The 14,733-nt window shown below is 37.5% G+C and overlaps 1 protein-coding gene across 2 annotated transcripts in view; it reads left to right on the forward strand.

Annotated features, from left to right (window-relative positions):
• The window catches only part of ADAMTS20 (ADAM metallopeptidase with thrombospondin type 1 motif 20), a 171,900-nt gene that overhangs the window by 74,747 nt on the left and 82,420 nt on the right, over positions 1 to 14,733 (forward strand). For both annotated transcript variants that reach the window (XM_063075546.1, XM_063075547.1), the window contains exons 12-15: positions 9,193 to 9,338; positions 10,578 to 10,759; positions 10,868 to 11,004; positions 13,047 to 13,164. In XM_063075546.1, coding sequence (XP_062931616.1) covers positions 9,193 to 9,338; positions 10,578 to 10,759; positions 10,868 to 11,004; positions 13,047 to 13,164 — 583 coding nt within the window. The remainder of the gene's footprint in view (positions 1 to 9,192; positions 9,339 to 10,577; positions 10,760 to 10,867; positions 11,005 to 13,046; positions 13,165 to 14,733) is intronic.

The following is a 14,733-nucleotide window of genomic DNA, read 5'->3' on the forward strand; positions in this document are numbered from 1 at the left end:
TTTTTTTCAGGACATTGATTTCCTTGTACATTTCCTCTTTCAGATCCTGTATACTTTTCCTCATTTCATCATGATGTCTAGCTGAGTTTTCTTGTATCTCATTCAGTTTCCTTAGAATTATCACTTGAAATTCCTTGTCAGTCATTTCAAGGGCTTCTTGTTCTATAGGATCTAGAGTTTGAGATTTATTAACTTTTGGTGGTGTACTTTCTTGATTTTTTGTATTTCTGGTATCTTTTTTTTGGTGTTTATTCATTGTGGCAGGGGGTTTCACAGTCCACCGGTTTGAGACTAATGACCAACTAGGATGTTGCTGTGGTTGCCAATTTCGTATGACTGCCTCCGTGACTGTTCAGTTGGTCTGTAGTGCCTTGTGTGTGTGGTTGCCTCGGGTCTTGGGCTTCTCCGGGGAGCCACCTTTCTGGTCAGCTTGGACTCTGCTGGGCTGGTGGATCACATACCACAGGGTGTGTGATCTCTGTTGAGCTTTCACCTCCTGTGCAGGACTTCTCCCTGTTCCGTGTGCTCTGGCCCAGGCTGTTAGATCGTGCAGTGGCGACCCCACCGGGTGTGTGGTTTCTGTCGAGTCTCTGCCTCCCTGGCCGCACGTCTCCCCACTCTGTGCGCACTGTGCTGGGCTGGGGCGTGTCTTCTGCACCCCTCGTCTATCAGCTGGGCCTTCAAGACCCTGCTCAGCACTGCCTCGTCCAGGAAGTCTACCAGGTTTCTGCTAGGCACAGACGACCGGTCTCTCTGGGTGCCTTTGTAGCACTATGTAGATCTTTCTCGGGTCTTGTTCACCTTTGTATCACCCCCGGTATAAACCGAGTCTAGCGCCCACCTGCAGCCTGCTCTCTAGCAGGTTCAAGCGGACCAGGGAACTCTCCTACCACACTATTCCCAACCAGAAATTCGTTAGGCTTTTTTCCAAACTGGTGGCCGCAGAGATGGTATCTGCCTCCCAGTAACAGGGAGTTTACCTGGGGCCGGAGTCCAGGGTGTGGTGGAGTGACAGTCGGCTCGCCCGTACTTCCTTGCCCTCCCGACACTGGCCTGGGACGCCCCCCGCCACCAGCCCCGCCAGAGAACTGCGGAGGGAGTGGGAGGGGAGGCCGGTCCGCAGGCTCCAGAAAGCCCCGTGCCAGGCCAAGCAAGTGGGAGGGTTCAGTGATGGCCGAGCCGGGCGGGGCTGCCCGCACCTGGGAAAATGGAGGCAGCCCTGGGGCGGTGAGTGGCCTGGTGGTGCAGGCGGGAGCCTGGTGGGCATCCGCCCCCCGAACAGAGCTGTGCCAGGGGTCACTCACAGTGCTGTGCCAGGTCGGGTGCTCACTCTGTCTCTGGTTTGTCGCCTTCCGCGTTCTCGGCGGCTGCCGCCTCGGGCTGTTCAGTCACGGTGCGGCTCGGGCGCTCCCAGGAATCTTCTTTAATGCTGGCCTGAAACCTCGAATCCTGAACAGGGCAGCTGGCTGCCTTCAGCGTGGCCCCAGTCTCCGGGATCCTGGCTGCATCCACAGCAGCCCTGGCGCCGTGTTCCCTGTTTTGAGACTCGCTTTTGCAGCTAAGAAACAGTTCTTTTCCTGCTCCACACTTCAAAGCTGTTGCCTGTAAGTGAGGCAGCCTCTCCTGCCGGGGGCAAAGTGGCGGTCACCCCCCATGACCGGCCAGCAGCGGCGGTCCTCCCTTAAGAAATGGCGAGAGGAATGTCCACAAGTTTCCCGGCTGCCTGAGGCCCAGTGGCCACCTTTTCCACCTCAGCTACTCTGCGCCAGCTGCCGCAGCCACTGCCATCTTGGACACTCCAGGGTTCTTTTAACATAATGTTTTTGAGCTTCATATCCATATTATTGCATGCATCAGCAATTCATTCTTTTATATTGCAGTGTTATTCAACTGTACAAATGTACCATAATTTGTTTATCCACTCTCTTGTCGATAGACATTTGGATCATTTCTGCCTTTTGGCTGTTATGAATAAAGCTTTCTGAACATCCTTGTACAAGTCTTCTTGTAGATATATGTTTGTGTTTCTCTTGGAGTAGAATCGCTGGGTCATAGGGAAAATGTATGTTTAACTTATAAGAAAGTGCCAGACAATTCTCCAAAGTATGTACAACATTTTAGATGCTCCCCAGCAATGTAGGACAGTCCCAGTTGCTCTGCAATCCTTGCCAACTTTTGATATTGCTACTCTTTAAAAAAATTTAGCCATTCTAGTAGGTATAAAATGGAATCTCATTGTGGTTTTAATTTGCATTTCCTTGATTGTTTTCAATCTTGAGTATCTTTTCACGTGCTTATTAGCTATTTGAATATTTCTTCAATGAGATGGTATGGTGGGCATGGATTCGTTGGGATTCAAGGTAAATGTGATGAGATACTGGGACGTATTTAAAGCCAGTGTAGATTAAAAACAGAGGTGGAATTTGGAGTAGGAACATGTGGACCATAATATGTAAAATATATATGAAATTTCATTTTCTCGTTAATTGAAGACAATAAGCCCTTGTATATTAGCTATATTCAGTATTAAATGGACCTTTTATTAAAGGGATATTTTAAACAAATATCCTATAATTTTACCTAAACACTCTCCTTTAGTCTCTTTATTTTGTGAGTATCTTACAATGAGTCTAAGTGTTAAATACTTTTGGTAGTAAATCAGTTTGTGTGAAACCATGGTGAACCCATATGACAATGAGTTAATTTTACTACATGGTGAATGATATCAGATAACACCCTTTTTCATACTCTGATCTCTCTAATTATTAAAAAAAACAAAACAAAACAGCAAGGCCTATTTGAATTGTTTCTGGAAGATGCCCACAAACTGCACCTGTACATAGTACATTCTATTCTGAGATATGTTTTTGTCCATTTCTAATATGGCTTTCTCATATTGAATGATTTATTCTAATGAAGGGCACAAAGCATTTTTACTGCGAATAAGATTGGTTTTAGGATTCATTCATTGAATTTATCAAGGGCCTGCTATGTCGGGTAGGAAAAATATTGGAGGTTTTGTGGTTAGAGAGGGCAGACTGCAATTTAAAATATGGTAGTTAGGATATACCTTATATAATGTTACCAAATGAGCTGTCTTAAAGGAGGCTGAAGGAGTTAACTGTGAGGATATCTGGGGTAAGCAAGTTCCAGACAAAGGGAGCAGCTGAGCTTCTAAGTCTGGAGTATGCCTGGAGTGTTCAAGGAAGAACAGGGAAGACATTGTAGGTAGAGTAGAGTGAAGAGAGAGAGACTTGAAGGAAGTAACTGGAAGACTATTATGTAGGGCCTTGCAAGCCATTGTGAGACTTTGTATTTCCTCAAAGTAAAATAATTGAAGGATTTGAGCAGTCACCACCTGATTTGATTTAGTTTAAAAACTAAGTTTAAAAAGAGTTATTCTGGCAGCTGTGTTGAGGGTAAACTGGGGGGAGGGGGGCAAGAGTGGAAACACAGGACATCTACTTAGGGAGCCACTGCAGTGATAGAGGTGAGAGGAGCTGGTGGCTCAAGCCAGAGCAGTAGCAGTCAGGATGATTAAAGGTCAATTTTTCATATATTGTAGAAGGAACTAGAACATTTATTAATGTATTAGATGTGGAATCTTCAAGGAGGAAGAAGAGACAAGATGACTGTAGATTTTTGGCTGAACAACTTAGATCAACTCAGGAGAAGCAGGGTTTTTTAAAATTATAAATACATTTGGGGTATAACACTGATTTTCAATAACTGTAGAATGTGTGGTGGTTAGATCAGTATAGTTAGTTTATTCATCATTACAATACTCAATGATTCTTTGTGTCTATTGACCAATTCCTCATTAGCCCCCTCCCTCCCCCCTCCTTCCCTTTTTTACCTCTAGTTTTCTAGTTACTGTGATTGTTGTTTCTTTCTTTCTGTCTCTTTATTGTTCATTTATTTATGGATTCAGCTCCCAATTATGAGTGAAAACATGCAGTATTTCTCTTTCTGTACCTGGATTGTTTCACTGAGAATAATTTTCTCCAGTCTCATCCACATTGCTGCAAATGGTAGAATTTCATTCTTTTTTATGGCTGAATAGTATTCCATTGTGTAGCTATACCACAATTTCCTTATTCAGTCATCCATCGATGGACATTTAGTTTGGTTCCATCGCCTAGCCATTGTAAATAGAGCTGCAGTAAACATGGGAGTGCAGGTATCCCTTCGACCTGATGTTTTCCAGTCCTCTGGATATATCCCCAGTAGTGGGATTGCTGGATAATATGGAAGTTCTATCTGCAGTTGTTTAAGGAACCTCCATACTGTTCTCCATAATGGATGTACTAATTTACAGTCCCACTAACAGTGCAGGAGGGTTCCTCTTTCTACACATCATGGCCAGCATTTGTTATTCTCTGTCTTTTTTATAATAGCCAGTCTGATTGGGGTGAGGTGATACCTCATAGAAGTTTTGATTTGCATTTGCCTGATGATTGGTGATGCTGAACATTTTTCCATATACCTGTTGGCCATTTGTATGTCTTACTTTCAGAAATGTCTATTCAGCTCCTTTGCCCATTTTTTAATTGGATTATTTGTTTTATGCTGTAAAGCTGTCTGAGTTCTTTATGTATTCTGGATATCAAACCCTTGTCAGATGCATAGTTTGCAAATATTTTCTCGCATTCTGTAGGATGTCTTTTCACTTTATTGTTCGTTTCCTTTGCTGTGCAGAAGCTTTTTAGTTTGATATATTCCCATTTGTTTATTTTTTCTTTTGTTGCCTGTGCCTTTGGGGTGTTATTCATAAAGTCATCTCCCAGTCCTAAATCCTAGAGTGTTTGCCCTAAGTTTTCTTCTAGGAGTTTTAAGGTTTCAGGCCTTAAAAGTCTCTAATCCATTTTGAGTTGGTTTTGGTATATGGTGAGATGAATGGATCAAGTTTCATTCTTCTACAAATGGATATCCAGTTTTCCCAGCACCATTTATTGAAGAGGCAGTCTTTTCCCCAGTGTATGTTCTTGGTGCCCTTGTCAAAGATCAGTTGGCTGTAAATACGTGGAGAAGCAGGTTTTGAGGAGGAAGGGCAGGAGTTCAGTTTTGGGTATGCTGTGTTTGAACTATTCATTAGACATTCAAGTAAACATGAGTAAGCAGCTGTATATACAAGGGTACTTCATGAAAGGATTCATATTATTTTTTAACTCCGTTCTTCCACAAACTTTTTGAAGTACCTTCATAGGAGTCACATTCAGGAGAAATATCTGGATTGGAGTGATTGTTCAAAGAAAAGAATAAAGGAATAAGATATGAGCCCAGAGACATTGCAGCATTAAGAGGTCACAAAGAAAAAGAAGAAATAGCAGAAAAGCCGAGATAGATTAGTCCTGAAGAAAGGGAAACCAAGAATATGTGGAGCCATGCAAACCAAAACCAAGAGAAAAAAAAATGTATCAAAGAGGAAGAGTGATTAACTATGTCATATGCTGCTGATAAATCAAGAAAGACAGAGAATGGGAGCTGGTCATTGGTTATAGTGCTGTGAAGGCCATTGGTGACCTAAACATGAGCAGATTTGTGGAGGAATGGGGTAAAAACATCTGGCTGGCTTGGGGTTGTGAGAGAACAGACAGAGTTAGACAATGAGCATAGACCATCTTTCAAGGAGCAAGAGGGCAGGAGCTGGTGAAGGGCATGAGATCTAAGAAAGATTTTGTCACTACTACTGGTGTTTTTAAAGTGGGAGAAATAAGAGTGGGTTTGTACATTAGTAGGAATGATCTAGTGAAATTTCTCTATTTGTAGTAAAGAATCTTTTTCTTTCTTTTCTAAAATTCCTGATTATTCATAAGCTGATACTTTTGTTCAAAATAATAAAAATGATTGGCTAGAAAAGTGAAATGAAAAAAAAGATGTTAAAAATACAAGCCAGATTTTTCTATGGCAATTTCTCAAAAAAATAAAAATAGAATCATCATATGCTTTGGCAAGTTCACTTATGGGTATACAGTAGGCCCTCCATATCCATGGATTTTGGCACCCATGGGTAAAACCTACCATGGATGGTTGGTTTTAAAATATTCAAAAATATTTTAAAAAATAAAAATAAAAAATAACAGTACAGCTATAAAAAATGATACAAGTAAGAATACAGTATAACAACTATGTACATAGCATTTACATTGTATTATAAGTAATATAGAGATGATTTAAAGATTATTTTAGGATGTGCGTAGATTATATGCAAATACTGTGCCATTTTTCCTAAGTGACTGGAGCATCCATGGATTTTGGTATCCACAGAGGTTCCTGGACACAATCCTTCTCAGATATTGAGGGACAACTGTATATCCAAACATTTGAAAGCAAGATTTCAAACAGATATTTGTACACCCATGTTTATAGCAGCATTATTCACAATAGCCTAAAGGTGGATGTGCTACAGCAGCCTAGGGTCATTGGGACATTGCATTACCAAACTTGAGGTGATCTTCAAGTTGGAGCAAGTTGCAGAGGCATGGACAACAGAAGAGTCCTCAAACCAGAACCCACAAGATGTCCAGATAGTGGCCTAATTAAGAAAAGACAAGAAAGTCATCATACACATTTGTGGCAAGTTGTAATCACCAACAGCAAAACATCAACTGAGAAGAGAGTTGAGTTAGGGAAAACATTTCATTTGATCTCAAGCCGTATTTCAAATATGATTATAAAATGGAAACTATTCAGGAATGAGGCCTGAGGACTTTAATGTATGTCAGAATGCAATTCTTCCTAGAGAGCCTGATGAGACGAATGATGGAGAAAAACCTGATGACCATAATGTAACTGGAAAATCACACAGGCATCGTGAGCATCTTAGTCAGCATCCCAAGATTCAAAATCAACAGCAGGCTTTTGAATATGTGAAAAAGGGAAAGCCTGCAACACAGACGCAATATTATTCACACGTGAAATAAGAGGCTTCATATGGGAGAGATCACATGTAAATATAGTGAGTATGGGAAAGCCTTTATAAGTCAGTTCTTACTGCTCAGGACATAACTGAGGTATTGAGGAAAACTTTTCAGTATGATGTATGTGGGAAAACCTTTTATAAAAAGTCTAAACTCACTCAACATCAAAAAATGCACACAGCAGAGAAACCCTATAAATGTGAATGTGGCAAATCTTTCACAAAGAAATTATCCCTTACAATCCATAAGAGGATGTACATAGGGGAGAAGGTATATGCAAATAATAAATACGGAAAACCTTTAACCAGAAGTTCCTCATCAGGAGGCATTGGAGAATTCACAGAGGTGAGAAACCATACGAATGCACAGAATGTAGGAACTCTTCCATAACTTATCCCTCAAAGCACATACAAGAATTCACACAGGGGAAAGACCCTATGAATTTAATGAGTGTGGAAAAAACTTTCACCAGAAGTTAGACCTCAGCACGCATCAGAGAGTTCACACGGAGACGTCCTATGCATGGAATGAACATGGAAAAACTTTTCACGTAAAGTCAAACGACCACAGGTGTCAGAGAATTCACACAGGTGAGAAATCATAAGAATATAATGAATGTGGGAGATCTTTCTGTGATAAGTCGGCCCTTAATAGACATAAGGAATTTACACAGGGGAAGGACTCTGAATGTAATGAATGTGGAAACCTCTCATGAGAAGTCACTCCTTAGCAGGCATCCCAGAATTCACACAGGTGAGAAACCACATGAATGCAAAGGATGTAGGAAAACTTTCTACATTACATCTCCATATTCATCAGAGAACTCACATGGGTGAAAAACCATATGAATGTAAAGAATGTAGGAAATCTTCCTGCCAGAAGTCAAACCTCAGTAGGCATGAAAGAATTCACATGGGAAAAGCCCCCATGAATGTAACAAATGTGGAAAAACCTTTCTCCTTGGGAGCAGGAGGATGACAGAAGGCCGCCGTGATTAAAGACAGATGTAATTGATGGGAGAGAGCAGAGATCGCCACACCTTTATTCCAAAACCCTCCGTTTGTACTTCACATGAGTGAGAAATAGTTACTCCGTTAAAAAAAATAAGAAGTAAGATTTTTTTGTTGTTGTTTTATTTTAGTTTAGTTTGTTTGTTTTTTGGCAGCTGGCCTGTACAGGGATCAAACCCCAGACCTTGGTGTTATCAGCACCACACTCTAACCAACTGAGCTAACCGGTCAGCCTTTTTTACTAATTTTTAAAGAAATTATTCACTTTGGTCAACATACAGTTACTCTGTCAACTCCTGTAAAAGTTTCTAAGTGCTTCCTCTCTGATTCTGTATGTATCTCCTCACAGTCTGGTAACTAGTTGATAGACTGGCATCTGTGCACGGACCATGCCTTGATTAGCTGTTACTGCAACATGATGATGTAGGAGAGATGGGAGAATTCCTGTAGTGATGTTTTGAGTAATGAGATGGGATGGGACTAAGGGCACAGGTGGAGGGGTTGACTTAGTCCAGGACTGTGGATTTTTCATGTATACTAATAAGCAACAAGGCTGGGCATCTGGGTGCAAATGCTGTTGGGTGGGTAGGAGTGGAAGGAAATTGTGGGCAGATTCTCCTATATGTTTCCATATTCTTGATGAAAGTAAGAAACAAGATTATTTGAAACTTTGGATGTGATAAAGTAAAAAGTCACCTAAAAAAGTGGGAGAGTGAGTAGATATGTTTGAGTTAAAAAAAAAGAAAAAAGGAAACATGGAAATGTACAGTATTAACCTAATACTGGTTTGCTTCTTTTTAATGAAGAATATGCTAGTTATCCTAATTTGATCATCACACAGTACACACAGATATTGATATGCCACTCTGTATCCCACAACTATGTGTAACCAATTACATTTCAATAAAACGAAATTTCCCAGTAAGGGAGAACAATTTATAAAATGATGCCCTTACATTCAAAGTTAAGAAAATATATATCATTTTCCATTTTACTGTTTAATTTTTCTTTCTTCCCCAATGAGATTCTAAATCTCAAACACAAAAGAAATATTATTCTTTTCATTCTAAAGATCTTACACTTACTCAGCTGATAGGAAATATTCATAAAGTGGTATCAAATGTAAACATTTCTGAATTAATGTTTGCTATAAATTATTTACAGTTTGTTCTTCTGTTGATCTTTATGCTGCTTTTATAATTATTGTGATATTCTGATTAGACATGCAGGGGTCACTTCTTTTTGTGTTTATTATTTTATAGCATTGCCACCATGGGCTGTGTGTAAACAAAGAAATGGAAACACGTCCTGTAGATGGTGAATGGGGACCCTGGGGACCTTACAGTTCTTGTTCAAGAACATGTGGAGGTGGAATCAAAAGCACAAGCAGACTCTGTAATCGTCCCGAGTATGTCTTTTTTATGTCACTGTAAATTAAGATTATCTCAAGGCACCTGAAAGTAAACATCAGTTTCATTCACTTCTAAAACTGGAGGTCAGTCTGTAAGTTTCTGAGATTCAGAAAACTTCTGGAATACTTTAAGCCATATTGCTTTATATCTTGGTAGATTCAGATCTTAAAAAAATAAAACTAAACAGCTTAAATTTTATTATTGAAACTGAGACAGAATCATGTCCTTTATATTTTTTTCTAATTTAGTATAAATATGAGAAGTGCTTATAAATATAAATGGCAGTAATATAATAGCATTTTCACGTTTATTGTGTTCCTAATGAAAGATCCTGGCTCCTCTCACTTATGTTTTGGCTGTCCTTGGCAATATGAAAATTTATAGTTTGGTTACCAGGTTTTTACTGTTTTGTGTAATTTGACATGTCATATTTTCTTTCTCTGCTTCTCATGTTTATAAATGCATCATTGTCTTTAGCTGAATAAGTACTGAAACATAACTCCCCCTTATCCAACTATAAAAGAGCTTAGAGATTCCATAAAGATTTTGTTTCTGTTATATATGATATATTAGTTGGTTAGCAATATGATGGTCTTTACTTACAGTTTTATTAAAAAGCATTTTTAATGAAGAAATGTGACATACTCTGAGTAAAATCTCACATAATTTATTTAAATTTTAGAGCAGCTAAATTATGCTATAAGTCTTTATTTTTCAAAACTTCTGAAAAAAAGAGTTTTTATTTTTCAGCATAAGTTGAAATAGAGATGGATATGAATTGATACCGTGAAACTCCTTGAACTGAGTGATAAGTAGGATATGCATGACAAAGATACATATATATTTCCTTTTTATTTAACATGATGTCTTTCTTCATTTTTGTCCTTGGCTTACTACATGTCCTTTTTTTTTTTTTCTTACAGAAAATGAACAAACCCTTTTTTGAAGTTTTAAAACATATTCCCATCATTAGTTTCATGTTAGTTAGTCTAGTGGAGAATAAGATATCATTTCTGCCCTCCAGACCTCAGTGTCCCCTCTAAGGTAGATGTTTTTATAGATCATTATCCGTAGAATTGCTTAAAACTCCTATTTCATACTTCTGATAAAAACAAAAAGTGTTAGTGGAACATCAGTGGATTTTGAGATCCTGGAAAAGAATGGAACAGTTTTAGAAGTAAAGGGCAGAAATACTGTTGTACTGACGTGCTTTAAAATGTAATGAATTTGACTAGGCCAAGAAACGGAGGCAAGTACTGTGTGGGCCGCAGGATGAAATTTCGATCATGTAATACTGATTCATGTCCAAAAGGCAAGCAAGACTTTCGAGAGAAGCAGTGCTCTGATTTTGATGGTAAACATTTCAACATCAATGGCCTTTCCCCTAATGTGAGGTGGCTTCCAAAGTACAGTGGGAGTAAGTAATTATACCATTTCTTTGTTGTAAAAATTTTTTGAGACATAGAAACATGCAGCTTTATTATTGTACACCAAAACTTTGAATTTTTTTTTTTTTTTTTTACAGTTGCCATAAAAGATCGTTGTAAACTCTATTGTCGGGTTGCTGGAACCACTAAGTTCTACCAGTTGAAGGACAGGGTTGTTGACGGTACTCCTTGTGGAACTGAAACCAATGACATCTGTGTTCAAGGCCTGTGTCGGGTAAGTAAACTCTGTAAGTTTCTATTATATTTACAGTGACTTTAATTATAATAGTTTTCTTTTATTTCTCTAACCAAATATTATTTATGTTACTTCAGAATATGTTCTTATGAATTCCAATAAAACGACCTTTGATATCATGCTATCTATAGGTTAGATCTGTTCCTAGGCAATTCTCTGTCATCCACAGTGACCCACAGAGCATTAAGATAAATTTGCTGATTGTTTTGTGTGTGTGGTACTCAGAATCAAGATAGCGATGAGGTCAGCTTTCTAAAAAGGTAAAAATAATAGGATACAAGGGTTGTAAAATGCTTTGCTGCTTCATGTGGTGACTTTTCCCCTCTGTGTTAAATCCATTGATTCCTCTCTCCCTCTCTCCAGCCCTCTGTCTTGTTCTTCTTATGTACATTCAACAGACATTAATTGAGTAGCTACTAGATGTCAGATATTGTTCCAGTCATCATGATGAAAGGATGGAACAGAGACCCTACTTCCAAGATAGTCACAGGTTCATGGGGGAGATAGGCAGGTAAACAGTGAGAATGTAGCACTGTGCGGTCTTCTGCAAGGTGGCAGGGATCTTGAGGAAGAAGTGTCTTATTTTATGGGGAGGTAAGTATAGGATTCAAAGAATCCCTCATGGAGGCTATGAGGCTTGTGCTAAATATTGAAGATAAGTAGAAAGGTAAAGGAGCAGGGCTGGAGTTAGGCACTGGTGGATGGTTGTTATGTGCATTCTTTTTCTGAACTTCTTGGAGATCTGATTTGAAGTTGAGAGAGAGATGTGATTTGATTTGCATAATAACATCTTCAGAAAGTACTGGGTTAGAAGATTGGAGGTAGGTGGACTATTTAGCAGAATTCTAGGTGAGAGCAGAAGAGACAAATAAAGCACAAACATTGCAGATGATCTTGAGAACAGATGGTGAATTTCAGAACTAGCATAGTGAATGCCGTCTAAAGAATATAAGTATAATCTTTTGAACTTTCCTTTGGTTAAGGTGGAGCTTAATAAGACCAATTCTATCTTCCTATAAGCAAATGTCCATTACCAGTTACCTATGTGTTAAAGGCCTTCCACCTAAAGAGCTAATGAGATGTTCAGAGACACATCATAAATAACTTTAATACTAGAAAAAGTTTACTCCAAGGCGTGAAAAACTTGTGTTTTATCTAAATTGACAGTATAAAGTCATATGAAATGAAAAAATATGAAAATTATCTGAACATATAGATCAATACTACTTTCAGAAAATATATGGTTACAATTTTTATTTTTAAATTATTTGCCTTCTGTATGAAAGAATTCACGATGCTTATGAAATTTTCTTTCCTGATCACTAGAGGACTGTTCCAAATAAATGAAAGTTATTGTATCATATGCAGGGGACAGCTTCTGCATGAAGAAGAGCTACACTTGTTTTTTGAAACCCCTAGAACAAACCATTTACTTTCACTTATTTATTTATTCATTCATTCTTTTAATAAACACTTTATCATTCTGGGTGTTAGTGTTGGAGAAAATAAAAGTTTTTTTTTTTCTTCAAATATATATTTAAAGCTGAGTTTATTTCCAGAGTTCTAAGATCATGAGCTAAAAAATACATATATATCATTTGAAAGACATCTTTTTGGAGTATTCTAATGTGTTATTTACATAATCATACTTTTGTTTCTTCGAATTACATTTCTTTAAAGAGTAGTTCTCAAATGATAGTGGGTATAGAAATCACTGTCAGTGTTACAATGAATATTCATAGGGTCTCTTATCTCCAAGGATTTTAATTCAGAAAATCTGGGAATCTGCCTTTTTAAATACCACCCTGTGGATGGTCCTTTGAAAAACACTGCTTATAGACTACGTAAACAGATACATGAAAATATTGATGAACAAGATTAGTAGATATTCTGAAAAAATCTTGTACCCAGTCTCCTGTTAATTGAAAGACTATTTTTGAAATGAACTTTGTAAACTTTAAGGCATCATGCTTATAATTAGTAATTTTTATAGTAATGATTGTAATAATTGTGCTTTGAAGCAAGCTGGCTGTGATCACGTGTTAAACTCCAAAGTCAGAAGAGACAAATGTGGAGTGTGTGGTGGGGATAACTCTACATGCAAGACATTGGCAGGTGTCTTCAATAGTGCTCATTATGGTAAGCTGTGTATTTGTTTTTAGCTTTCCCTTTTATTTGATATAATGGAGTATGTAATGAAGATATAATAGTAATGGTTTATTATTGTTTTATCTACTCTATACCCTTAGTCCAAAATAATTGTTAAAGAAAAATTTTCTAAATTTTTAAAAATTAAATCTTATACCAGATGCATCCTTGAATTAATGAATTCACCTGCCCAAGGCAAATCTGACTTAAAAATATATTAGGTGCACTTATTGGAGTAAACCCATTGCTATTTGACTGTGATGTGTGAATAATTCCCCAAGTAATGAAGTGCTTTTACTGATGTCCTGTAATCTAAAATGTACATATTTATGATTTTTTTCCAGGATACTTGCTTTCAACTATTTTTATTATTTAAACTATTTTTATTTTGGTATGATCTGGCCTATCTTTCTGTTTCTTATTAATAGTATGTTGAAAATGTTGATGGAAGGTGAAGGATGAAATGATTAACTTTTCCAGGCAGTATTTGGATCACAGATATGATTGATATTTGGCCATGATTTCATTTCTCTTCAAAATTGTTAGGAGAATATATCAGATATTTTCCAGTCTAAAACTTTCTAGGCAAACATTTTTTACTTTTTTAGGGTAATTGAAGCAGACCTTTAAAACTTTCCTTGCAAAGTAAAAATGTGTTTTTTACAGTATTACCGTTCAGCTTTAAATTGTGTTCACACGTATTCAGTTAAGTTAGAAATATAATTAAAATTCAAAATTTGTATTTTTATCTATATGAAAAGTATAGTACATTTCATAATCTGGTGATACTTAAGAACCATAGTTACCAGATGGTTTGACATAGTATTTTTCTATTTATTATCATTATTTCATGAGAGCCACACACATTTGATCCCCTTCTATAGCCAATGACACATATTTATCAGTCTATATTCACTGAAAAACATTTTTCCAGGATAAAACCACATGTACCAAATTAGGATCAAATATTTAATCTTGCAAAAATTGTACTGTGAACTAATCAGTTTGCAAATGGAAAAAGGTGTTAAACTCATTTGCAGGGTCTGAATACATTTGTCACATTTCTGCCTCCTAGTGGTAGCCTTCGTCTTGTCACCTTTGCAATACCTGAGGCTTGCTTTCTTGAAAAAATATAATAGCAGAGATATAAATAGTAGAAGTAGTGGGTGGGATTGTTTTATATGGGAAAAAAAGGTGAATTAAAATTATTCTGGCAGATTGATAACCTACAACCAGTATGCATACAGCATACACAGAATCATCAAGCCATTTTTCTCCTTATATTTAAAATGTGATTCCTTAAAGAGATTTAGAACCTCATAAATAAAGCTGTTCTAAAAACATGCAAGGTAGTCTGACATCAAGGTTCTAAATTTAAGCTCCTTAAAACTTCTTAAGTTCATTCCATGTTTATCAAAGTTAGTGTATGAGAAAAATTATAACTTTTTATAGTTGATGTATTAAATAGGGGAAAATCCAAAAAAAAAAGGAAAAGGAAAAACTTAGAGTACTATCACTAAAGCATAATTAATTGTATATTTAAAAACCTGAGAGTATTTG

This window comes from Cynocephalus volans, chromosome 12 (assembly GCF_027409185.1).
Source record: "Cynocephalus volans isolate mCynVol1 chromosome 12, mCynVol1.pri, whole genome shotgun sequence".
In the NCBI taxonomy this organism is placed as follows: domain Eukaryota; kingdom Metazoa; phylum Chordata; class Mammalia; order Dermoptera; family Cynocephalidae; genus Cynocephalus; species Cynocephalus volans.